The 23,202-nt window shown below is 53.6% G+C and overlaps 6 protein-coding genes across 6 annotated transcripts; 3 read left to right on the forward strand and 3 right to left on the reverse strand.

Moving 5' to 3' along the window:
* Positions 1 to 1,784: 1,784 nt before the first annotated feature.
* On the forward strand, positions 1,785 to 3,746 carry V8C40DRAFT_228894 (general substrate transporter). The gene is made up of 2 exons (XM_083212369.1): positions 1,785 to 2,353; positions 2,419 to 3,746. Exons 1-2 carry the CDS (start codon positions 1,966 to 1,968, stop codon positions 3,504 to 3,506), a joined length of 1,476 nt encoding a protein of 491 aa, XP_083078658.1. The 5' UTR covers positions 1,785 to 1,965; the 3' UTR covers positions 3,507 to 3,746.
* A 183-nt stretch (positions 3,747 to 3,929) lies between these two features.
* Positions 3,930 to 5,880, reverse strand: V8C40DRAFT_1871 (general substrate transporter). The gene is made up of 2 exons (XM_083211812.1): positions 5,413 to 5,880; positions 3,930 to 5,350 (listed from the first exon to the last, which is right to left on the reverse strand). Exons 1-2 carry the CDS (start codon positions 5,610 to 5,612, stop codon positions 3,970 to 3,972), a joined length of 1,581 nt encoding a protein of 526 aa, XP_083078659.1. The 5' UTR covers positions 5,613 to 5,880; the 3' UTR covers positions 3,930 to 3,969.
* Positions 5,881 to 7,622: 1,742 nt separating this feature from the next.
* On the forward strand, positions 7,623 to 9,875 carry V8C40DRAFT_260035 (Zn(II)2Cys6 transcription factor; the record flags this gene model as incomplete). Its single annotated transcript, XM_083219094.1, has 1 exon — positions 7,623 to 9,875. The coding sequence occupies one exon, from the start codon at positions 7,623 to 7,625 to the stop codon at positions 9,873 to 9,875; it is 2,253 nt and encodes a 750-aa protein (XP_083078660.1).
* Positions 9,876 to 10,947: 1,072 nt separating this feature from the next.
* V8C40DRAFT_228898 (serine/threonine-protein kinase) lies at positions 10,948 to 13,817 on the reverse strand. Its single transcript, XM_083212370.1, has 4 exons — positions 13,596 to 13,817; positions 13,159 to 13,290; positions 11,555 to 13,080; positions 10,948 to 11,449 (listed from the first exon to the last, which is right to left on the reverse strand). The coding sequence occupies exons 1-4, from the start codon at positions 13,615 to 13,617 to the stop codon at positions 11,237 to 11,239; spliced, it is 1,893 nt and encodes a 630-aa protein (XP_083078661.1). The 5' UTR covers positions 13,618 to 13,817; the 3' UTR covers positions 10,948 to 11,236.
* An 822-nt stretch (positions 13,818 to 14,639) lies between these two features.
* V8C40DRAFT_228902 (peptide-methionine-S-sulfoxide reductase) lies at positions 14,640 to 15,890 on the forward strand. Its single transcript, XM_083212371.1, has 2 exons — positions 14,640 to 15,232; positions 15,311 to 15,890. Exons 1-2 carry the CDS (start codon positions 14,962 to 14,964, stop codon positions 15,658 to 15,660), a joined length of 621 nt encoding a protein of 206 aa, XP_083078662.1. The 5' UTR covers positions 14,640 to 14,961; the 3' UTR covers positions 15,661 to 15,890.
* Positions 15,891 to 16,113: 223 nt separating this feature from the next.
* On the reverse strand, positions 16,114 to 20,987 carry V8C40DRAFT_271943 (uncharacterized protein; the record flags this gene model as incomplete). The annotated part of the gene is made up of 3 exons (XM_083220302.1): positions 16,114 to 16,600; positions 16,673 to 17,184; positions 18,057 to 20,987. 3 exons carry the CDS (start codon positions 20,985 to 20,987, stop codon positions 16,114 to 16,116), a joined length of 3,930 nt encoding a protein of 1,309 aa, XP_083078663.1.
* Positions 20,988 to 23,202: the final 2,215 nt, after the last annotated feature.

Genomic DNA, 23,202 nt, shown 5'->3' on the forward strand with positions numbered 1-23,202 from the left:
GGCTGTTGACGGATGAATCCCAGATAAATCCCCATTGGTATGGATAAGAACGGAGCACACACACAAAGACCGCAGTTTTGGGTCGGCTTTTACCCACCGCCCCTTAATAATGTCATCGATGACGAGTGCTGACCTTGGAATGGTTGTTAGGTATCTCCTCTTATTGGGACCAACGACGATACGTACAACTTCCTTTTGCAGAGCAAGAACGGATACATCTCCACAATCAATTTTGAGAATGCTACTAGCCAGAGGACCCATTACATTCGATACGAAGTACGATACAGTTATCATCTGAGCACGAGGGGAAGTCGGGGATAAAAGAGGAACCAGGGCGGCCTTTATGATGCTGGATATTACGGAATATTCGTATATACTCCGTACAGCACGGCGATTGGCAGGGTGCACAAATCGGCATATACTTGTGCAACTTCCCGAAGCATCTACTCGGTCCAATGATGAGTGATATTCTCACAATGAGGAGATCTGACCCAAGGGGGTGCCCCGCAAGGGGGTCATTCTACGAAACTAGATCCATGGCGCGTCCTCTGGAGTGATGCTTCTCTGGGCGCGAGACTTACGCAAACTGGCAATGACGGGGTCGACGGGAGCAGCCGCATTGGTCCGTTAGGATGACCCGGATGGCGGGCACACGATCGGGGCTTTGTCATGAGTTGTCTTATTTATGCTGTATGCTGTACTCGTACATCATGGAGCCTCACAGCTGCTGTGGGACTCGAGAGCTTGGAGCTTGGGCTCTTCGGATCGGAAGTTGGCCGATGGTCCCCCACACGGATTCGCATGCAACGGGCACATGAACTACCGTGAGCTCCAGCTCCGCCTATACAAGGGGCACACAGCGCGTCCATTGCCGTGCAACACCATGGCTCTGGGTTGGTGATGTTTTTCTGAGCTTCACTTCGGTTTCTGGATATGCGTTCTTGGGACGAGGCTCGGTCAACCCAAACAGGCGCCAATTCCTTTGGCTCGATGCTGCAAGGACCTTCTTTGGGCCTCAGGCAACACGGGGCATTTCTCAATTGGGCCTGGGCTGGAGCCGGTGTCATAGAGGGTTAAATATCGGCTAAAACTCACTCGGTACTGAGTACCCGAGATAGGCTGTAATCTAGACGCCTCTTTCTGGTACATCTACCGCAAGATTGAGCTCTGCATAGACCTCGGTCTATCAGAACGGGAGCGGGGTCGCAAGCCCATGGCCAGTGAGAAACGAATCCGAGTTGGGAAGCGGTTGGTTAGCTGGTTCGGCGCCGAACCCTTTTCATCGCGACAATGCTTCGTTTCTCCCGCCTTTGGTGACCGGTCAATTCGCATCCTGGGGCCGTGACCGTTGAATTTGGCCGAGGCGAGACAAAACATCCAGCCGGACTCGACCTGCAGGGAGACACGGAACGCAATCCATCAAAAAGTGTCCACCTCGAGAGCCACTCGGCTCCGTTGCCATCACCTCCGATCCTACGCGTTAGCGGCGTGCACCAAGTGCCGGCAGAAGCACAACGGAAAGCGGCTGAAGGTTGCGCGATCCGCTGCAGGGCGGGCATTTGATGGCAGCAAATCGACAGATAACCCCTTAGCGGCTGCAAGAGGGTGAATGCGAAACAATTTGGGGGCGGTTGGTTTTGATATTCGGACACGTTCCGTTGGCCAGCCTTAACACTGGGGCGAAGTTGGATCTGCGGAGGGTCGCCGGGAACGAATCGCCAACAGCCGGCCGATCATGGCTGGACCCAATCTCTTTTTTATCTTGACCGTTATCATCATTGCCAGCGGGTCTATTCCTAAAGGTAAGAAGACATATCTCTTGCATTGAAAGAAATCGGTTGTGGTTTCTTTTGCGTCTTTTCTTGTCCTCTAGCGCCACCCCCCTATTCGCTGGGCTGTGTCGAAAAAAACCGCTGACCTGTTGTTCAAGGCTACGATGAAGGCGGATTTGCTGCAGTGGCAGACATGCCATCCTTCCTACATGACCTAGGCCTAATAGGACGACAATGGGAGGGCAGGAGGCACGAGCTCATCGCGAGAAAAGCGAACATAACGTCGTTTGGCGTCCTCGGCGCGGCGTTTGGTGCCATCATCGCCTTGGCCATTACAGATAAGCTCGGACGCCTGCGGACGTGGCAGACCTTTATGGCTGTTTGGATGACTGGCTTCTTCATTACGACCTTTTCATCTGGAATAATGGGGCTGTTGCTGTTCTCGCGGCTGTTTTCTGGTGTTGGTGCTGGTGGCCTTACAGTCGTAGCACCCCTTTATCTCACGGAGATTGCTCGATCCAAGTCTCGAGGAATGGTGGTGTCTGTGTACATGGTGCTGCTGCTATCTTTCCTCATGTTCGGTTGGTCACTCCAACATTCCATACAAGCTAATTATGCATTCGTCTCTAACATGACATATTTACAGGGTTCTTCATCAGCTATGGAGCCAGAAAGTCTCTACCTCCTTCCAGGGAGCAATATCGCGTTGTACTATGCGTGCCTTTAATCCCCGGAGGTATTGCCCTGTTCTTTTCGTCGTTTCTTAAGGATACTCCTCGCTGGCTTGCATCAAAGGGCCGCAACGATGAGGCTCTCGTGGTACTATCTAGACTGCGAGGAGCGCCTCCTAACGACTCAGCCGTTAAAAGAGAATATGCCGAGATCGTTGAGCAGACACGGGACGCGAAGCAACAACTGTCCGACATCACGACATGGCAGCTTGTAAAAGAAGTTGCCACCATTCCCACCTATCGCAAGCGGTTTCTCCTGGGCCTTGCGATGCAGACAATTGCCCAGTGGACGGGTGGTAACGGAATCACATACTACATCCCCACCATTTTTCGATATGCCGGTGTCCGCAGTGACAATATATCGTTGATCAACTCGGGCGCTTATGGAGCGCTCAAGCTCTTCTTCACCATGATTTTCACGTGGGGCCTCATCGACATCATTGGGAGGCGCATCTGCTTCATGAGCGGGCTGTTCCTCCAGGGCGCCACACATGTATACATGGCTATATATATGGGCATTTGGATCGACTCTCAAAACAAGTCCGCGTCCGATGCCGCCGTTGCATCTGTGTTCATCTATGCTGTTGGCTGGTCTATCGGACTGTGTACCATCCAGTACCTGTACGGCACTGAGATCTTGCCTACGCGGGTACGAAGCGTTTGCTACGCAACGAACATGACGATACACTGGTTCTTCCAGTTTGCAGTCGTGCGTTCCACGCCGGCCATGTTCGACGGCCTCAACATTTGGGGCGCGTACGTGTTCTGGGCATGCATCTGCTTCATCGGCCTCGTGGTCCTCGGCCTCTGGGCCCCTGAAACAAAGGGCGTCCCGATGGAGAGAATGGAGGAGCTGTTCTCCGGGCCGTGGTACATGGGGTGGAAGGCGAAGCTCGGCCCGCAGCGCGATGCGGAAGAGAGATCGCTGGGTAGATCGCCGTCTGAGGATCTGGGCGGCAGTTCTGAAGCCGTGCAAGTGAATGCGCAGACGAAATATCCTTGATTTTGGCTAGCCTTGATGTATTAATATTGTGCGCTGCGTTTTTTGTCTTTTCTTGGATTTGTCTTGCTTATTTACAAAAAGCGTGCGTTGCGGGTATATATTCAACCTATGTAATCTGGCGTTGGCGTTGGATATTCGAAATACTTGGAAACAATGGTATATAGAAACCAAAAGACAGAGGAAACAAAATTGGTATCCCTGATTATTTTCCGTCCTTTGACTTCATCAGAAAAGTGTCACAAAAGCTTTTGATTCTTCACAATGAGCAAGTAATATGAATTGTCAAAAACAACAATGTTTTGTATTGTTACGCAGGGTATAGTAAAATGTCGGGAAAACCCAGATAGTCAACCCAACATGTCATCAATCATGGCCATAAAGTAGCATTCAAAAAAACAGCAAAGCCCAAATCCCAACCAACATCTTCATCGATAAATTCCCTCCTCAAAAACACGCACAACTATTAGTAAGAAGACAGTTGGTAGCTGCCCATCTTCCTGGGCGGGACCTTTGCCTGGAACATGCGGTCAATCTCATCAAAGGTGCGGCCCTTGAGCTCAGGAACGTAGAACCAACTCCACGTGGTGGCGATGAGGGCCAGCCCACCAAAGATGAACCCGACCTTGCCCCGGAGGTTGGCCTCGTCGGGGTTGACCATGTAGGGGATGGCAAAGTTGAAGATGATGCCCATGATGGCCTGGGTGGCCGTGGCGAGGGCAATGGTGGGAGCTCGGAGGGAGGTGCTGCTCGCCTCTCCCAGGATGGCAAAGGCCATGGCGCCGAGACCGATGTAGTAGAAGAAGGCGTAGACGACGGTGAGGGAGGCCTGCACCCACTTGGCGGCGCCGGTGGGCACGACGTCCATGATGCCGATGAGGAAGAGGATGAGGGTCAGGATGCACATGCAGCCGACGAAGAGGCTGCGGCGACCAAGTCGGTTCATGACGATCCAACTGACAATGTTACCACCCAATCCGCAGGCGCTGACGCCAATGCCGAGGTTGAAGCTCTTTGACTGGGGGAGACCGGCCAGCTGGAAGAAGTAGGTAGAAAAGCCCATGACGAAGATGATACCGGTGAAGTGCTGGCATACGAAGACACCCATGCTGATGCAAGTTCGGACGAGGTTGGTGCCCTTGAAACACTGGATGAAGGAACCCTGCTCAGAGTTGGAGGCTTCCTCCTCTGCAATAGTGGCCTCAAGGGTGGCGAGCTTTGCGTTGAGGTCGACGTCGGACCCGTAGAGGGAGCGGAGAGACTTGAGGGCCTGATCACGCTTGCCAGCGCGGGCGAGATACCACGGCGTCTCGGGGGCGAAGGGGAGCAAGACGATGAGGAAGAGGCAGAAGAAGAGCTGGATGGCAAACGGAGCACGATAGGCCCACTTGTCGGTGCGCAAGCCAAAGCCCTTGATGGCGGCGTTGGAGAGCAGCTGGCCGGAGCCGATGCCGAACTGCACGCCAGCAGTGGCGATACCACGGAAGGCAACAGGAGCGCACTCGGAGGCAGCAAGAGGCGACAGCGTCAGGTAGAATCCAAGACCGAAACCAAGGATGAGTTTGGAAATAAGGAAAGCGGGTCGGATGGTAGAGAACATCTCGCCAAAGATGCCTCCCGTGACGATGGCGATGCCGGCCAGCAGTGCGGCCTTGCGACCCCAGCGATCGGCGACCCAAGAGCAGGCAAAGCCACCAAAGAACTGGCCAACACCACTGATGGTGTTGAAGGCGCTCAGCCAGTCGGCGGGGATAACGTAGCCGTCTGTGTCATTGTACCAGTAGCCAAAGTCGCGGCGGAAGGGCTCGACGGAGAGCATGCCTCCGTTGACCTGAGCATCGAAACCCCTGAAAGAGATGTATTAGTTGAATGAAATTTGAGTTATCGATGTAGCTATTTTCAGACTCACCAGCCAACTCCGGACATGGCCCAGTAAAAGGCCCAAAAGACCAGGGCGGGGTGATTGACAAAAACCTCCTTGACGGTCAGCTCATGCTCCCTCTGGATGTCGACTCGCACGGTATCGTCCTTGGGGTTGATGTCATCGACGCCGGAAATGTGCGCTTCCAGCGCTGCGCCAGAGTGCTTTTCATCGTCGGAAGAGCCCATGATGGCGAATTGGCTTCCTCTTGTCTGTCTGTCTGTCTGTTCACCACCAAACTCTGGAAATCTTGGGAGCAGCAGAGACTATGGGGCGGCTGACAGCTTGGCGAGAGCGAGAAAGGCAATTGGGACAGAGGCGACCCCGAGGTTCATATACTTGGCAAAGACTGTGGTGTGAGGCGATTGCGGTCATCATTCGGCATGGGTTCAGAGTCTCAATCGATGGTGTTGATGCATCCTGTTTTGCACTGCAGCAAGTCCCTGTGGAGAGTTCGGACCGATTCTGTGATTGGTAGCGGCTAAAGAAGAAGAAGCACGAGTAGAGCCTAGGACGGACGCGGTTGGCCTAGAAGGCGGACGGGCATGAAGACAAAAAGACTGTGTCGAATAGGGTTTGCAGCCTGGAGAAGTCCGGGGTACGGGTGGATGCAGGGGAGGCAAAAGATGGGGAAGGGAAGGGCCAGAAGCAGAAGCAGAAGCACAAAGAGGTTCTCACCAGCATAAACACAAACACCAGCATCAGTGGAGGGGCGACGCTCCCCGGCAGTTGTGCGATAAGCAGCAAAGCCAACTTAACCTGTGTAAGACGGCCGGCGTCGTGATGGCGCTGCTTATAAGACGCCATTGGCTGCTTCCCCTTGATGGGCGGTTTGTCACGCTGCCTCTCCCGTGGGGTAAAAGGCGAGGGCTGGAGCTAAACCCAAGACTAGCAGATGGCTAGCAACAATATGCTGGCGATGCGGGGGTATACGAAGAATTTGATGTGGCTCGATGGGCTGCACAAAATGGGCAGATACTCGTGGATGGGTGAGGTTTGGAGGCGGACGGCGAGACACACAGACCACCTCGTTTATTTTGGCCCGGCGTATTTGCCTCTTTGCATTTCGTAAACATTGATGATGCCGTATTATAGTACAGCATGGATGATGATGACCATGGCATTCACGTTGCACAGTCGAGATGAAATCTGCCGAAGCCGGGCCTGTGCGCCCGTCGGGAGTTTTGGCACATGCATCACAACGGGAGGCGGTAACATCCGAGTTCTGGAGAGAGACGGGATGACACCGTGGTACTGCAATAAAGACAATGCCAGGTAGGACGAGTACGAGTAAGTACTGTAGCATGTAATAGCAGATGAAGGGTGACAAGAACAAGGACCAGGACCAGGACAAGGACGGCAAGGTATCGAAATAGAATACAAAAAAAAGGTTGAAGAGATCAAAACCGACGGCGAATCGGAACTGAAACGCGCAAGCCAAGTACTATTACTCATGTACCCTGCCGGGAGCGGGGAAACAAACCGCCAGACAGGGAAAAAGAAGAAGAAAAAATTCTGCTCCCTGCCGAGATCAAAGTAGCCTATATCCATCCATCTTTTCTTCACTAACCGCCTTTTGATACTATTACTCACACAACCACAACCACGACCACTACGAGCCATGGATACTATGCCGCCTTTTAATATTAAATCCCACAGCAAAGCGGCCGACGCCTTTCTGGTTGGCCCGGCGCTACTCCGAAATCGAGTCGACGCACGAAACGAGCCGGTGCGCCTTTCGGTTGAATATCGATCGGCCCAGGAATAGCGGCCCTTGGCACCCCCTACAACCTGCCCCAGAGCCTCTGCAACCCCCCCAAAAGTGCCCCAAAGTCCCCAGACTGCCCCGGACTCGCCCCCCCTCCTTTTCGGCTCCATGCCCTGCAGCGGCCCTGCAGAGCCCTGCAATGCCCTGTCGAGCCGCTAACGAGCTTTAGGGCTCCCCCATACCTGTGGGCGGCTAAACCAACCTGCCGTGCCCAACCTGAATCATAAAGGACAAGGAGCCACCTGACAGCCGGTAGCATCGATCGCGCCTTGCTAGCATCACGTTCAACTCACCACCGAGACTCCCCGAGCCAACTTCTCCCCTCATCCGCAGCCGCATCATCGCGACTCTTTCGTCTGCCTCGAGCCTTAGTCGAACCCGGCCTGAAGTGGCCCTCCGCGGCCCTGTGCTGTGCATGCCGCCACCCGCAATGCCGCCGTCTCACCCAGCTTCAGCTCCAGCGCCAGGGCCACAGGCCGCCCAGCGACAGGAGCCACTGCCCTTTCTCGCAACGGCCCTCTCATATACGGGCGCTTCTGGGCCTGGCTCTGCTTCCTCGGGCACAGGCTCAGGCACAGGTCCGGGTACAGGCACCGGGACGGGCTCGGGCATAGGTAGCTTCTCTATCAATGGTAACGGCGTGGCTGGTACTCATGCCGCCAACGCCATGGCGCGTCCTCCTGGCCAAGCTGCCTCGCCTCTGTCCATGGCCCTCGCTCCGGATGTCGACGACCTGGATGCCGACGGCGACGTCAACGCCAACGGTCCACAGTCGCCGGCAGACGCCGCCGGTATGAACCGCCGTCCGGGGAAGCGTCCGGCAGCCCGCGGCACGGCCTTCTATCCCCGGAAGCGAGCCAACACGGCCTGTCAGGTCTGCAGAGCCCGCAAGACCAAGTGCGACAACAAGAAGCCCGCCTGTAGCTACTGTGTCAGCGTCGGCGCCACGTGCATTCAGTCCCCAGTGGATCTGTCAAGCTTCGACCCCGCCAGCCTGAAGATCCTCGATCGTATCGATGAGCTGGAGCGTCTACTGCGGCATGCTGTGCCCTTGCCAGGCGCTGCCGACGCTGCGGCGCCACTGTCGGCTCTCGCTCCGGCTCCAGGCTCGGGCCTCTCCAGCCAACACCGGCTGCCCCCACTCTCGCGATCCAGGGCGTTTGACAGCGCCGGCGGCGGAATCCATGGCCAGAGTTCCAGCGTGAGCAGCCTCTCGGGGCTCAGGAATCCAGACGATGAGCTGGATCTCACCAGCCTGCTGCCTCAGCGTGTGGATCACATCCTGCAGTGGCCAGCTTTCCAGAATTCCGGTACCCACCACCATTCGCCAGCCTCATTCCGCGCCCCTCCCGATGCCATCGCAACCCCTCCCTCCGGGTCGGCCTCGCTGGCTGGCCTTATCGACATGGACTCCCACCGCATATATAGATTGCTGGACAACTTTTTCCTTCATATCCACTGCAAGAACCCCATTCTCGACGAAGTCTTGGCCCGCCGCATGGTCCTCAACGCCTTTCTGGACGGCATAGACTGGTCTCCCGCCTCATGCCTTGCCCTCATAATATGCGCCCTGGGCTGCATTGCCACGCCCTTTGGCCCCAGTGGGGAAACCAAACTGGGCACTCAGACCTACAACGACTCTCAAATCTTCTTCCAAGCCGCCCAGAAGCGTATCGGCATCTTGCTTGTGCGCTCCGACATTGTGGGGGCGCAGTGTCTGTTCCTGTCGGGCATCTACCTGATGATGGTCTTTCAGCCCGTCTACGCCTGGCGTTTCTTCTCTCAAGCTCTGGCCGCCTGTCAACATTTCCCCTTCTTGGCTCGAGCCCAGAACCTCAACACCTCTCTGGATGCCATGGAGATGGGTCGCCAAGACACTCAAGAGCAAGCCGTCTATTGGTCGGCGTGGAAGTCGGAACGAGAGCTACGACAGGAGCTAGACCTTCCTGATTTCGATATCCTCCACTCTGGCAGCACTCTATATCCGCCCTTCTTCCCCGCACCACCGGTTGCCCCGGCCGAGTCTCCAGATGGGCCCGACACCGAGACCCAGCGTGCTCGCGCCGCCTGGCTTTTCTACCTGGCGGAGATCTCGCTCCGTCGCCTCACCAGCCGTCTCTCCAGAGAGGCGCTAGACCTTCGTCAGCGCTATTCCTCTGATTCCATGTTGATAGACATGCTTTTGGACATGATGCCCGAGTACGAGGCCCAGATCCGGGAATGGTCGGACAGCCTCCCCGCGGACCTCTCCATTCACACTCCTGTGGAGGAGGATGGCATATGTCGGTCAGTCCTCCGAGGGCGGATGATTAACTTGTTTGAGCAGATATACTGGCCCTTTGTCATGGCCAGCATCAGTGCTCACAGCGCGAGGCGTCCGGTTAAGCCTGCCGTGGCAGAGTTTGCCAAAAGAGGGTTGGAGACGCACATGCACCAGGTGCATGTAAACAAACCCGGCTTCCACCACCGACACCATGGAAGCATGTTCATGATACGAGCCTGTACACGAAGCGCTTTGGTTTTATTAGCGGCTGCCAAAGCCGGTTGCGCCATGCCCACTGACTGGGAGGATTCTGTTTACAAGACTGTCGGCATGTTAGCTTATTGGGAGGATGAGGATCGAGACTTGATACACTGGAGATCGACGTTGGAGCGAGAGCTTGCCCTGGCTCGTCATGAATGACCCAAAAGCGATACCTCTTATGTTGGTTTTTCTTTCTCTTACATGTTTTAACATTTTCCTATATCTTTTTCAATATTTTTCATTTTAATGACAGACATTTCTACTTGTCTGAATCGGGCCCTCAAGGTGGTTTCCTTCTCATCTTCTCCTCTTGCTCCCATCCCTCCCTCTAAAGTCGGTGAGACAATACGACATGAGCACATGCCACACAGTCGCGGTGCGTCAACGGCCACATGGTTTTTCGTCTCGTACAGCCAGAGTCAAGCATGGCGCATGCAAGGACGTGACAATAACCAGGATCATGGGTCCTCGGTACCGGTGCCAGCCTTTGGCTCAACGTTTAAGCGGCATCTTGGTTTGGCAACTGTAACACACTTGTGGCCGAAGTTTTTCTTGCGTGGCTTGCATTACTCCGTACACGTAACGAATCGTTCGGTGATGCGGTGAGGTGGTGCGTCGGGGAGTGTCGCCTCAGTCAGCTCCGCGCTAGTGACCAACATTTATTCGACTCGTTGCCCCGGATTATGGCCATGGATCGCGGCCCTTTGCGAGATGTCCTCAGCTGAGCTCTTCGGATAATCCGTTGCTCGTTTGCGAGATGAAGAGATGGATTCGATGATGGGATCACATGGACTACCCCCGACTTTTCATACTTCCTAGCGCGACAAAGAGGCCGACGGCGTTGTGCGATTACGGCGGTCGTGGATGAATGGGATCTGCTCTCTTGATCCCCTCGCCCTTTCGCCTCATCTCCTCTTTTTCTCCGTGTTCTCGTGTTCTCATGTTGTCATATTTTCTCAGCTAATGTTCGAATGAAATGATGATCGAATGATTCAACGGCCAACGAACGAACGATCTTTGGACATGTTTGTTCTTTCGCTTGATAGTTCACCTCTATTATGCTGGACCGATTACTTTTGATTTTCGCTTGATTTACAAGACGAGGATTGCTCACACAAGCTTTTGAACCTCACGTTTCCAGTCCTTACGACTTACATGTTTGATTTCAATAATTTTTGGAAGCAGGCAGTTTTCAGGCAAACATGGGTTGGTTTATGCTAAATGAAGCAACAGTGTCATCACACAAGATTGTATATGTATACCTATATAAAACAAAGAGCAAACAAAAGTCTTTCGTACAAAATGCAACGAATCCCGCCTTTACTCCCAAAGTTTCCACCTATGCGACCGAATCCATGCTCGATGCGTTGCCGACACGTCTTACGTGCCGTCGAATTCCCCCCTTATAAAAAAGCCAAAGCCAAAAGCCAAATCGAGAGCGAGAAGCAAAGAGGAGCAGAAGAAGATAAGAAAAAGAAAAGAAAAGAAAAAACTCAATCCTGCATCGCGTCCTTACTCCTTTATCTCCGTCCCCGCGTCTCAGAGGCCTCTAGGAAGGACGGATCCTTAATACTGCCTCCTGCGTCGTCTAGTCCCGCGACTGGTCTGTTGTAGCTGAAATTGACAAACTGGTCCTGCATCGTCTTTGACAACACAAAGTCGTCGGGCACGGAGTCTTGGGCGGGCTCGTTTTTGAAGATTTCGTCGACGTTGCTGACGTCGGAAGCACTGGCCTGCCATTCACAACCGTCTGTCAGAATAGGTTCGGGAAGAGCAACCTGGCCCCCCCGGGTTACACAGGGGCCTCATGATGGGTCAGTTGGGGGGGAGAGACTTACCACGTTGGGTTTGAACGTCGGTTCGTATTTACGCTGCAGAAGCTTCTTCCAGTCGATGCCGTGGAAGAAGGGGTGCGACTTGATCTCGGTAGAGCCGCTGACTCCCAATCTCTTGTTCGGATTTCGATCCAGGAGCTTGGTTAGGAGGTCTCTGGCGGCGGGGGGCACGACATCGTAGCCGGGGAAGTTGAGAGGCGCCGTTAGAATCTTGCGGTACATTTCGTTTGTGTTCTCGTCATAGAACGGCGGCAGACCCGTTAACATTTCGTATAGCAGGACGCCTAGCGTCCACCAGTCGACTGTCTTGCCGTAGCCCTCGCCCTTGAGCAGCTCTGGTGCTAGGTATTCAGGGGTACCGACAAAGGTGTTAGTGGAATCCTCATCCTTCATCTCTAACTTGCAGAGCCCAAAGTCACAAAGAGCAATGTGGCCCTGGTAATCGAGGAGGATGTTTTCGGGCTTCAGATCTCGATAGATGACGTTAAAGCCGTGCAGACACTCAAGCGCGCAGAGCAGTTCTGCAGTGTAGAAACGGGAGCGGTTAATGTCGAAGCGCCCTTCTTTAGATAGATGGTAGAATAACTCTCCACCGTTGACAAAGGCCAGCACGAAGTAGAGCTTTTCGGGAGACTGGAAACTGAACTTTAACGGAACGATGAACGGGTTGTTGATTTGGGCGAGCACGGAACGTTCCGCGAGCGTGTGCGTCACTTCGGACCGAGTGATGATTTTGGCCTTTCGGATCGTCTTGATGGCGTAGATGCGGCCGGTGTCCTTCTTCCGAACCTGCATGACCTTTCCAAAGCTACCCTTGCCAACTAGGGTGAGGAGGTCAAAGTCGTCGATGGTGAGCTTGCCGACGCGGTTTTCGACGAAATTGACGCCAATCTGAAGCTTGCCTGTTCCATTCTGTAAGTCAAACCAGCCCAGCCCACTAAAGGCCTGGCCTTGCTGCGGCTTTTCGGCCTGGCCCTTTTTGCCCACTTGCGAAGCATCGGGAACGGCTTCAAATTTGGGATTCACGCGGACGGCGCCCAAGAAAATGTCCTGGGTCCTGCCTGTGCCTGCAGCGGCCGCCGGGTTTCTCATGAAGAGCTGGACGGTCAATTCGCCAACACGGGACACGTCAAACTTGTACTGGGTGTTGGAACCAGCCCAGACAGGGTTCTCGGGGTTTCCATCAACAGAGTTGATGAAGACTTGGTTCTTGTCGAAATCCACCAGGGCGTACGGCATGTACTTGCCCGACACACGGCCGTGGTTGGTCGGGATGCCCTTGAAGCCCGACCCGGACGACGTCTGCGGCCTGTCGAGGCTGCCAGAAAAGGCAGAGGCGTTTCGAGTAGATGCCCCCGTGCGCGTAGAGCCACTCAGCGCATCTCCGGCAGAGTGGGCGCCAGTCGAGTGGCCCGCTGACAGGGCATCTTGATATTCTTCGGGGAGGGAGAGGCCGCGGGCTTCGTAGAGGGTGAGGACGAGGATGCCAGGTTTCGCGGGCTTTATTACGGGCGCCTGTGTGAGGTCCTCTGTTGGATGGGAGAGAGGAAATCCAAAGTTAGAAAATAATATAGAAGGAAAGGGAGAAATGTGTCTAATAGACGTACCGGAGGCTCTCGCATCGGCGATGCTGTTGACGTCAGACGGGGTGGTGGCACCACTCTTATCCTTGGCCTTGTCTTTGTCCTTGGTAGAGGGTGTTGACGATTTCGAGAAGCCCAGGTGGGTTTCTTTGAGTTCTGGAGAGTGTCATCCGTCAGCAGGAAGAAGGGAAGAGAAGACAGCCATGGAGACATTATGTGGATTGGTGGATCAACTGGCTGGAGGCCGAGGCTGGGGGGTAAGGCTGAGGATATTCAGGGTTTGGCGTCCAGCCACCAGACCAAGTCTTTGCGCACAGACAAAGGAAGCAGACACGCTGGCAGATTTTGACCGATTGAACATGATGACGATGAGAAAAACGGCAGAGACGGGCATCTAGATACCCAAAGACGCAGCAAAGCCCGGCCGGGATGGGGGATGCAGAGCAAATCGCCAAACTCACTTTTGGTCAGGTTCCAAGACATGGTTTGCACCAGCGCAGCGAGGCTGGACGATCCAGCAGGGTGAAGGAATTTGGAGTCGTCCGAATGCGAGCTGCGACTTGGGATTCAAATCTGATAATACTGGAATAACAGGCCTGGACTTGTGATTCGAAGTCGGGATTTGGAATAAATCGGGGGGTGGGCGCAGGATTCGAGGTTCGGGTCCGGGATGGGGTTTGTTGTATTGGAATCAAAATGGAATTGGCTTTCGGATCAGGTTTGATTTGATGCAATGTGACGGCGGCCACTGACGCGGGAGCGGGGGGGGAGCGGCACAGGGGTTGCGAGCGGGGGTTGGAGGCCTGTGAGGCGCTGGAAGAGAGCCCTGGAGTGCTGTGGCGCGACTTTGCAGCGGGCGTTGGCTGCTCTGTGTGTGTTTTGGTGCGCGGACCAGCGTTGAGTTTGATGGATGCTGATTTCGCAGCGAGACTGGGCGGAATGAGGTGAATTGACTTTTTTCAGATTATGCGCAACAGAGTTCCGGTACAGTATGAATCAAGACTTTTACTATTATCATTTCTCAAATACAGAGCCGAGAGTACTAAGTAGCGATTGCACTGCCTCGTGATGACGATTTCGCTCCAAGGCAGAATATGAAATGGAATTTGATCATCACTTCAATTCATCTAACAGCAGTAACTAGCTTTACCACCCTTGTTTATTGGCTATGCACACACAGCAGCCCTCACGTCCCAAGTCGCCTGCTCCATCTCCAGCTCAAGCTCCAGCATCAAAAACCGCCCCAAAATACGGGGTGCATAATCAATCAAGCCTCAAACAAGGTACACGGTAATCCTTAGGAATCCATCCCCCTGAACAAAATGCAGCTCCAAATCCCCCACATCATACTCAAAACGTCCCATCTCATTATCCCAGTACACACTAAACAGTTTACGAAGAAACCGCGGCCCGGGATTTGTCATTGCCGTTCTCACTCTCACCAGGCCTTTTTTCTCACTAGTACCAAGTTGGGCGAAGGGGTCCAATTGCGTCATGCACGCGATGCTCAGAAACTGGAGCCGAATCGATGGAATATTTTTTCTTAGCCCCTCATTGGGAACTTTTTTGTCATTTTGTGTGTCTAGACTCGATCGATCCTTTTTATTGTAATTATTTTTACTCTTTTTCTTTTTTATTTTCCTTGTTTGTAATATTGAGAGGGAAGAATTATATAAACATAACAATTACAACTCTCTAGGAACTATTTAACTCCAAGCCTCCCTCAACAACCAACTCACAACCCCTCCTCCAACAAACCAACATCCACATAAACTCACAACTTACACAACACCACAAACACCCCTCCAAAAACAACAATCGCCCATCATGATCTTCAACATCTTCTCCCGTCTCGCCCGCCCCTTCACCACCGCCTCCCGCCTCTCCGTCGCCCCGGAATCCTCCTCCTCCGCAGCCGCTTCCACCATCCCCGAGGGCGCCCAGCGCTGCACCGTCGCCGCCGGCTGCTACTGGGGCACCGAGCACCTCTACCGCAGACACTTTTCCGGCAAGGGCCTGATTGACGCAAAGGTCGGCTTCATTGGTGGTGATTTGGACAACCCGACGTACCGCGCCGTCTGCGGCGGAAAGACTGGCCGTAAGTTATACACAACTCTGATGATATATAACACAACAAATCAAACCTCAAAACTTCAATACTCACACGTATAAGCAGACGCCGAGGCCGCAGAGCTCATCTTCGACCCAACCCAAGTCTCCTACCGCCAACTCCTCGAGTTCTTCTACAAAATGCACGACCCCACGACCCTCAACGCCCAGGGCCCCGACACCGGCCCCCAGTACCGCTCCGCCATCTACTTCCACTCCCCCGAGCAGGAGGCAATCGCCCGCGAAGTCACCGAAAAGGCAAACGCCCAGTGGTGGGGCGGCAAGATCGTCACCGAGATTGCGCCCGCGGGACAGTGGTGGACGGCCGAGGAGTATCACCAGCTGTATCTCGAGAAGAACCCTTCGGGGTATGAGTGCCCAAGCCACTTCTTGAGGCCATTCAAGGACCTCCAGTAAAGGCTTGACTAGTTGGAGACGAAGAGACGAGGGGGAGAGAAGAGGGGGAATCATGGACAAGATGAAGGAAACTTGTTCTGTGAGCGATACGTAATTCAACATTCTTCACAGTATACCCATTTGTATATATATTCGCACATTCACAGCGCACTCATTGCAAGTTCAACCAAGGGGTCATGTAGTTTAATCAATCAATACACTACAACAATTGAATCATATTTTTCATTTCATTTTTATTAATTTTTTTGTACATGTTTTTCTCTTTCGATCCCTTCACTTATTGATACAATGGAAGCACTCTGCTACCGTAGAAGAGTATTTCATAAATAAATAATTCATCCAATGAGCGGAGTTTATAACCTCTCGCAACCAAGTTTTTTTCTTATAAAAGAGAAGAAAAAAAATTAACCCATAAACACCCCCGCAATCAATAGTCTCCGCGCTCCATTCCTTCTATTTTCTGCGGTTCTGGTTCAGCATCAGAATCTGCACCATGCGGATGAAAATGTTCAAAAAGTCCAGCTCCAGCGAGATGCTCTCGTTGACGGGATCTCGCTTAATCACTCCGGCCTGCGCAAGGCGAGCGTGGTGTAGCACCTTTTGCACGTCGTACAGCGTGAAGCCGCCAAACACGGCGAGACCTCCATACAGCCAGATGTTCTCAGTAAAGGCCAGTGTTCGGACGGCGGTGGCGGGGATGATCAGAGGCGCAAGACCAGAGGCGGCGACGATGGCGGCACCGGCCAGCAGAGGTCCACCGATGTACAGGTACTTCTCCTGCTTGGCGGTGGCTCCGACGACGGACAGCGAACCCATCATGGCAATGGTGTAGAGACCGGCACGGGCGAGCAGAGGACCAGGGACAAAGGCCAGTAGAGGGGCAACAAAGGCAGCCTGAGTGGCGTTGAAAGCTGTCCAGAGAGCGTACTTGGGGACGTAGCTATTGAATGTGCATGTTAGTAAACCACATCATTTCCTTCTTTAAAAAGCACGGCAAGAGTTGAATACTCACTTGTCGGGGGCAATGGATCGAGTTCCAATCATCGTAGCAAAGCTGAGCGCCAATCCTCCCAGTCCAACAACCCACGGGTTCGTCACCATCAGTCGATACACAAATCCAGTCTGCACCATCTGTCTCGCCGTCAATCCGATGATACCAACGCCGAGACCAGTGTGCAAAAATGTGTTGTTCAGATACTCCCGCTCAAACAGCGGCATGCCTCCGTCCTCTCTCGTCTCGCGGTTGAAGACGGCATTGATGGCAACCAGCGTACCGCCAAAGATGGCGCCTCCGACGAGCAGCTTTCGCAGCCCTGTTCCGCTCGCCGCCGCCTGGTGTCGGGTAGAAGCCTCCTGGTAGTATGATCGTGCGAAGCCATGACGAGTCGTCGCTGATGCCACGCGGGAAGTGAAGAAGGCGCTGGTCGGCTTGGGGGTCTGGTGGTGGAAGCTTCGCATCGACGTCCGGAACGCAGATTTCGAGAGTGCAGGGAGCAGCCGCTGCTGCGCAATGCGCGCGGGGCCCTGCTGAATGCTCAGCGTAAATGACATCGCTGGGACCGCTAGTCCTTGTGATTTGGCGAGATGTTTGTTCTGTGTCGATACACGGTGATGTGAAGAGCAATGCAATGCAATGGTTTTGTCCAATGCGGGGAGATGGCCGTTGGGTGAATTATATGAGTAAGAAACTCTTTGCCGCCGGCTCCAGAATAATATACAGCTCTCGCAGCAGTAAAGCCGGGCCATGACGTTGGCCGGATACCTGCGCTACCTAAATCCGCGTCACGTGTTGGAAGCCTGTAGAAAGCTCCGGCAGTGGCGCCGAAGCATCAAGCAAAAGCTTACAGTAGAACGCTCGATTACTAATGGCGCAGTTTTCCTGAATGGCTTCAAGTTCTTGCAGCTTTGGACTTCGGTGCTCCGAACTCCGCCAAAGTCCGCGTGCTTCCAATGTTTCCATCTTGTCAATCCGTGTTTTTCCTATCCATTTAATCGTTCAATATGCAATTACGTGTTATCCCAATACATACATGTTCCCATCTAACTGCCGACCAAAAATGCATCAACAAGGGAGAGATTGTCCAACCCCAAGTACCCGGCTCATCACCCTTATTTCGTACCCATTTGTTTTGTAATATAGCCATCCAGAGAAGAAAAGTCAACCAGTAAAAGCTCCCCGTCATGCCCCTTCCATGAGTGTGAATAGATACATGTTGTTTGATGCTATAAAGTACACCTCGTACAAAAAGAAAACCCCCCTCATAAAACATCAAGATGGATAGTCATGCTGTCGCTAATAATACGAATAACAATGATGATGGTGGTGATAATGATGACCATGTTGATAAGTCACATCATCTAAGCCCGTCAGTTCCCTTTTCAATCACAAACTTGACAGGCGGCCTCCTTTTCTTGCCCATGAGCGTAGCGCCAGGCCTCGGGAAGAAGCTTGGTGTGGTGAGCATGGCTACACTCATCTTCCGCGGTGTCGGCAAGTCTCCAAGCATGCTGTCAAACGCTGTCGTAGGCCAGCTGTTCACCGATGTCAGCTCCGTCTTTGCGGTCCGGCTGTCGAACCCCCATTTCGAAACACTGCCTGCCCGAAGCCAGGGCTCAAGATTGCGGCACTGGCTAACATCAACCCACTTAAGGCGTGTGCAGCCCCTGAGGATGTATTCCAGGCCTTTGCCCGTCACGCGGACACATCCTCGAACGCTGATGCCCTCAAGCTCGTTAAGATGCAGGGCGACGCTCTCCAAGCTGCCATCGCTCACGGCGCTGCCGCAGAATGCCAGCCTTAGCTCTTTCAGCTTCGGCAGGCCAAGAGCAACAACCTCTGTTGCTGTGTCGGAGAGTGCGCAGCAAAAGGACAAGTCGAGATGGGTCAAGTTCTTGGCTGCGTTGACGAGTGCTACGATGGCGTTGTCAGAGAGGTAGGTGCAGTCTGCCAGGCACAGTTGAGTCAGCTTCTCGAATTTGAACTGAGCCCACGACTGAAAGCCTGCGTCAGTAATCGACGTGCAGCGGGTGAGAGATAGAGACTCAAGCCGGCTCGAGGCATGGGCGGCGAGATGGCCCATTGATCGATCAGTAATGTGTTTGCAGTATGATAAGTTCAGTGTGTTCAACTTGGAGCAACCAATAACTGTTCCCGGTGCTGGCATGGTAGGCGAAGGTTGTTGGGCAGCCTTCTCCTTTGCCTTCTTCCCCGAGCTCGATATCACAACCTTGCTGCTGCTCACAGGCGGCGGTTCGGGAACAACCCATCCGACAACTCGGCCAAGGAGGTTGTCTCCAACTTTTCGGCAGTTGCTCCAGTCGACTTCCCTGAGGCCCTTGGCATTTTCGCTCATTTCGAGAATCTGGTTCGCCGACACGTCCCAAAGCGAGCGCATCCTCCACTTTTGCACATTCTTACCACAGGTCCGCCACAGCACGGAAAATCCTTCGTCAGTGATGTGGAAGCAATTATTCAGATCCATGACGAGAGCCCGGGTTCCAACAAAGGGGGCGATACTGTCGATAATAGCTTGGTCTGTCACTCTCCTGTTATAGTGGGAGAGGTCGACATATGTGCACAACTTTGGGGATGTAGTGAGGAGCGTCTTCCAGTGAGAACAGACACGCCGCAGCCTCAAAAGTTCGCCAACCTCGGCATACTGAAAAATTTGTACCAGAATGTTGTCTGTGATAGATGAAGGCTGAAGAGAGTGCGGCCGGTGAGACAGTGTCTTGACCCGTTTTGCTGGTACATCAGATTCAAAGTCTGGAGCAGTCCAAGCAATAGGAGATGATGGCTGTGCTAACGGGGATCGCGCTCCATTTTGTCGAGTAGGCGTGGTTGGGGAAGCCTCGGTGGGCGTGGTTGGCGGTGCTATTGAATGGCGCCTTCGATTTCTCAAATTTTCCATATCGACACTCAAGAAAGGATCGGGGTCCTTTGGCTCCATGACTTCCGAATCATCCCTAGGAGTCGAAGATATGGGCTTGAGAGGTGTTGCGAAGTTATCATCAGGAAGGCTAAGGCGGGCGAGTCTTGGCGTTGGAGGGTCTGACTTGCTCGTCTTGCCGTGCTGATCTGCGTCGGCCATGTCGACATCGTCGTCACGGTAGTTGTAGCGATGCCATGCTGTTTGCTCCACCTGTAGTTTGATATCTGGGGGGCATCGTGTCCATAGCTCATCCAGAGTTTCACCCGGTATCATTAAGCATTCTACTGTCGTGATTGACCTGACCGTTGCCGTCCGCCCACGAGACAGACCCAAGCTAGCAACCTCTCCAAAGTATTGTCCAGTTTTCAGTCGTGGTCTTTTTTGGATCGATCTGGTCAGGCTTTCTGCTTCTTTATCCGTCTTCGGCTGTTGATGAATAACCTCTGCTTCGCCTCGAACAACGAAAAAGATCTCATGGCCAGGGGTGCCTTGGCATACTATGTCGGTGAAGGGCGGGTACGTTTTTGGCTGCACGCTTAATCCTAGAAAGTGGAGGATGTCAGGCGGCAGAGAGGTAAAGAGAGGGAGCTCTTTGAGCGTCTTTCGGATGTTGACAAAACCGCTACCCAGAGCACTGCCGAGGGCCGGGTCTTCGATTACACTGGGGCTTGGAGATTTCCGCTTCTTGGACTTGATCACCGCGCCGTCCTTGATCGCGCCAGTCTCTCCAGTCGACACTTCACCCGGGTTCGTAGTGCGTGGAGTGAACTCGCTTTTGGGTGATTTGAGGGATGCGCCACGTTCCAGTCGCTTTTTCTTGAGCACGCTTAGTCTTTCTTGCGCTTCCTGTCGAATCGCCTTCTCCATCTCTGGGAAGCTTGGCATGACCGTTTGAAGGTCTTCCTTTTTCAACACCAGCAACAGGCACTTGGTTCGGGCGACGATGGTGGCGGTCCTGGGCATGTCCATGAGCACTCCGATCTCGCCGAAAAAGGCGCCAGCTTTGAGTTCTGCGTAAACGGCCTCGCCGTCTCTCGAGGTGACGGCGACAACGCCTCGCACCAGCCAGTACATGGCCTTTGCGTCATCCCCCTCCGTGACAATGTGGTCGTTGGGTCCATGTACTTGCGGTTTCAAGTGATTGCCAATTGCTACTAAAAACTCTTCCGACGCAGAAAGAAAGAGGGGAAAGGCTCTGATGCGATCTACCAGATCCAATGGCATGTCTCTGATGGTCGAGGCGGTAAGCGGGGATGGTCGCATCGGCCGTGTAGGGTTATTTTCGACATTGAATGACCGGATGAGAGAGACTGGATCTGATTCTGCGCCGTTGCCATGTTGATGTCCCAGCGCCCGATAGTGCGAGGGCGCACTCGGAGAGCGATTGCGTCTCATTGTGATGCTCGGCCGGGTGGGATTTGGGTGCGGCTACCCTTGCAGGGTCGACTTGTTTCAAGGCGCGCTGAAGCCCTTTTGCGGTTACCCGCACCGCACGTTCCCAAGCAGCCTCAGAGATATTGGCTGCTCAGGGCGAGCGTCTCCCACGCTGCCTTGGATTAATCTTTTTTTGTGTGTGTCCGCGAGTTGTAAGTCTTCGCCGCCGAGGTTGGTAGTGTTGTGATAAACCCCGGACCATGCTCTTTCGGATGAGGCTAACGGATGCCCTGCTGTCGCTCATACAGTAGCGGCGGCTTCGCATATATTCTTCGCAACGGAACTCGTCTACCGACAAGGTTGATACAAACGCTTCGGAATTATGTAGCGGGTAAGCGATATCGGGCCAGGGATGTCGCGGTGATGGCGGCGGTGCCCGACTGTCACCGACTATTTCGTCGAAAGGAGCGACTGCTTGGAGGTGGTGCAAAGCTTCGCTATGCTGACGTCGGCCCAAGAATCAATGAAAAACGAACCCTCAGCGACCCCGGCCACCGTTTATGGCCACTGGGCTCTGATTCTAGAGCGGAAGCGGTCGCGTGCCGGCAGCCAACAGGCTAGGTCGAGGTCATTAGCAAACAATGACAGCCCAGCAAAGTGGCGGAGAGGTTTCTCACAGAGGATATAGCAATCCCCGTGGGCAACGCTATAACGTCAGGGAGTGGGCAGTCGAAAGCGTAAAGGGGTGTCCCAAACCGTGTCTGCTATGCGACCTCGAGGATTAGTGAGCAGATGAGATCGAGTCCAGGCCGTCGAGTTGGAGAGAAGATGAGGGAGGGTCGAAGGACAGCCAGAGGGTCATTGCGCAAAAGAGACAGACACGCACACACATGCACACACACACCATATTAGACAATCAGGCCGGCTACGGTATGGATGCTGCAGCTTTTTGACGTTGACGTGGGGTAGCTCCAAGCGGTGGGTTTTTTCCAAGGTTGGCGTGGCGAGCTGGCCGTTAGCCTCCACTGGCTTCCAGCGAGCGACAGCCTGCAGAAGCCCTGCAGCACCGAGCAAACAACAGCCGAAATGATGGAAGATCAGCGGCAACCCCGAAAGGAAAATCCCCCCCAAAAAGGGCCGCCACGATTTCGAGGGGGAGTGTGCCCAAGTAATGGACGATGAGACCGGATTGATGAGAGGATGACAGCTTGTCGAGCCTTGTCGAGGTAAGGCGTGTACTCGCATGCGCCTGTACTCGCACAAATACAACAGCAACGGGAAGTACAGGTACTCCGTGCAGCCAACGCAGATGTACTAGCCCAGACAGTACCCAAGAGCCTCAGGACAGACAGGGCTAGCAAACAACAAGGTTTACGTTGAAATTTCAGATTGATGCGACATCAGATCCATGCTGCGAACAGACGAAAAAATTTTGATCCACGTCGCATGTCTTCTTTGATAGTCCTCAGTTGGCATACCCATTAAGCAGCTGGAACGGCCTGCATCGGGCACTACGAGTAATGAGATTGCCTTCCATCTCTTCGGTGAAGGTGCCCTGCTATGCTGGCATTTTATCGTGCCGAAGTTCTAACCAAAGGGAGGCTGGAGCCGAGCTACCTACCGGCTTAATGCCGAAATCTGCATGACGCCAGCGGCGCCAATGCTTTCCATTTCCACAACGAAGGTCCCCTGAGAACGTGGCAATGCTTGCGGCTTTCAGAAAAAAATCAATACAAATGATGGTTTCGTGCCTATTATGTGAGATGTGCCGAGTTACACGAGTCGATGGCAGGTATCTTGACAGCACTGAATAGATCTACCAACGTTTGTGCATCTCGCTTGAAACGCAAGGTGTGATTAGATTGCCAACCGAAGCCTCGCGGAATCCCAAGAGATCCGTCTAATGATACCCTGCTTAGCAAGCCAAGAATACATGTCCAGATCAACACAGCAGGTAGATGTACCTACATGCGCAACCACCGTTCAATGAAACGCCACCACGATCCTTCAAGGCTGACATGCGCAAGACATCAGGTCTCTTCTAATCAACTAGACAGTGTTTGCTGGTCATTATATTTTGGATCCTTGTGTTACACCACCATTCACTCACTAATTACGGCGCCGTTGCCACGCACCGCTGCATCCGAGTCTGCAGAGTCGAGTGCTTGACTGAGTCAAGGTGTACAGGTACTACAGGTTTAGTACAGCTTCCTACCGCACGGGGCGCTAAATGATC

Source organism: Trichoderma camerunense (assembly GCF_050948025.1).
Source record: "Trichoderma camerunense strain CBS 138272 chromosome Unknown V8C40scaffold_1, whole genome shotgun sequence".
Taxonomy (NCBI): domain Eukaryota; kingdom Fungi; phylum Ascomycota; class Sordariomycetes; order Hypocreales; family Hypocreaceae; genus Trichoderma; species Trichoderma camerunense.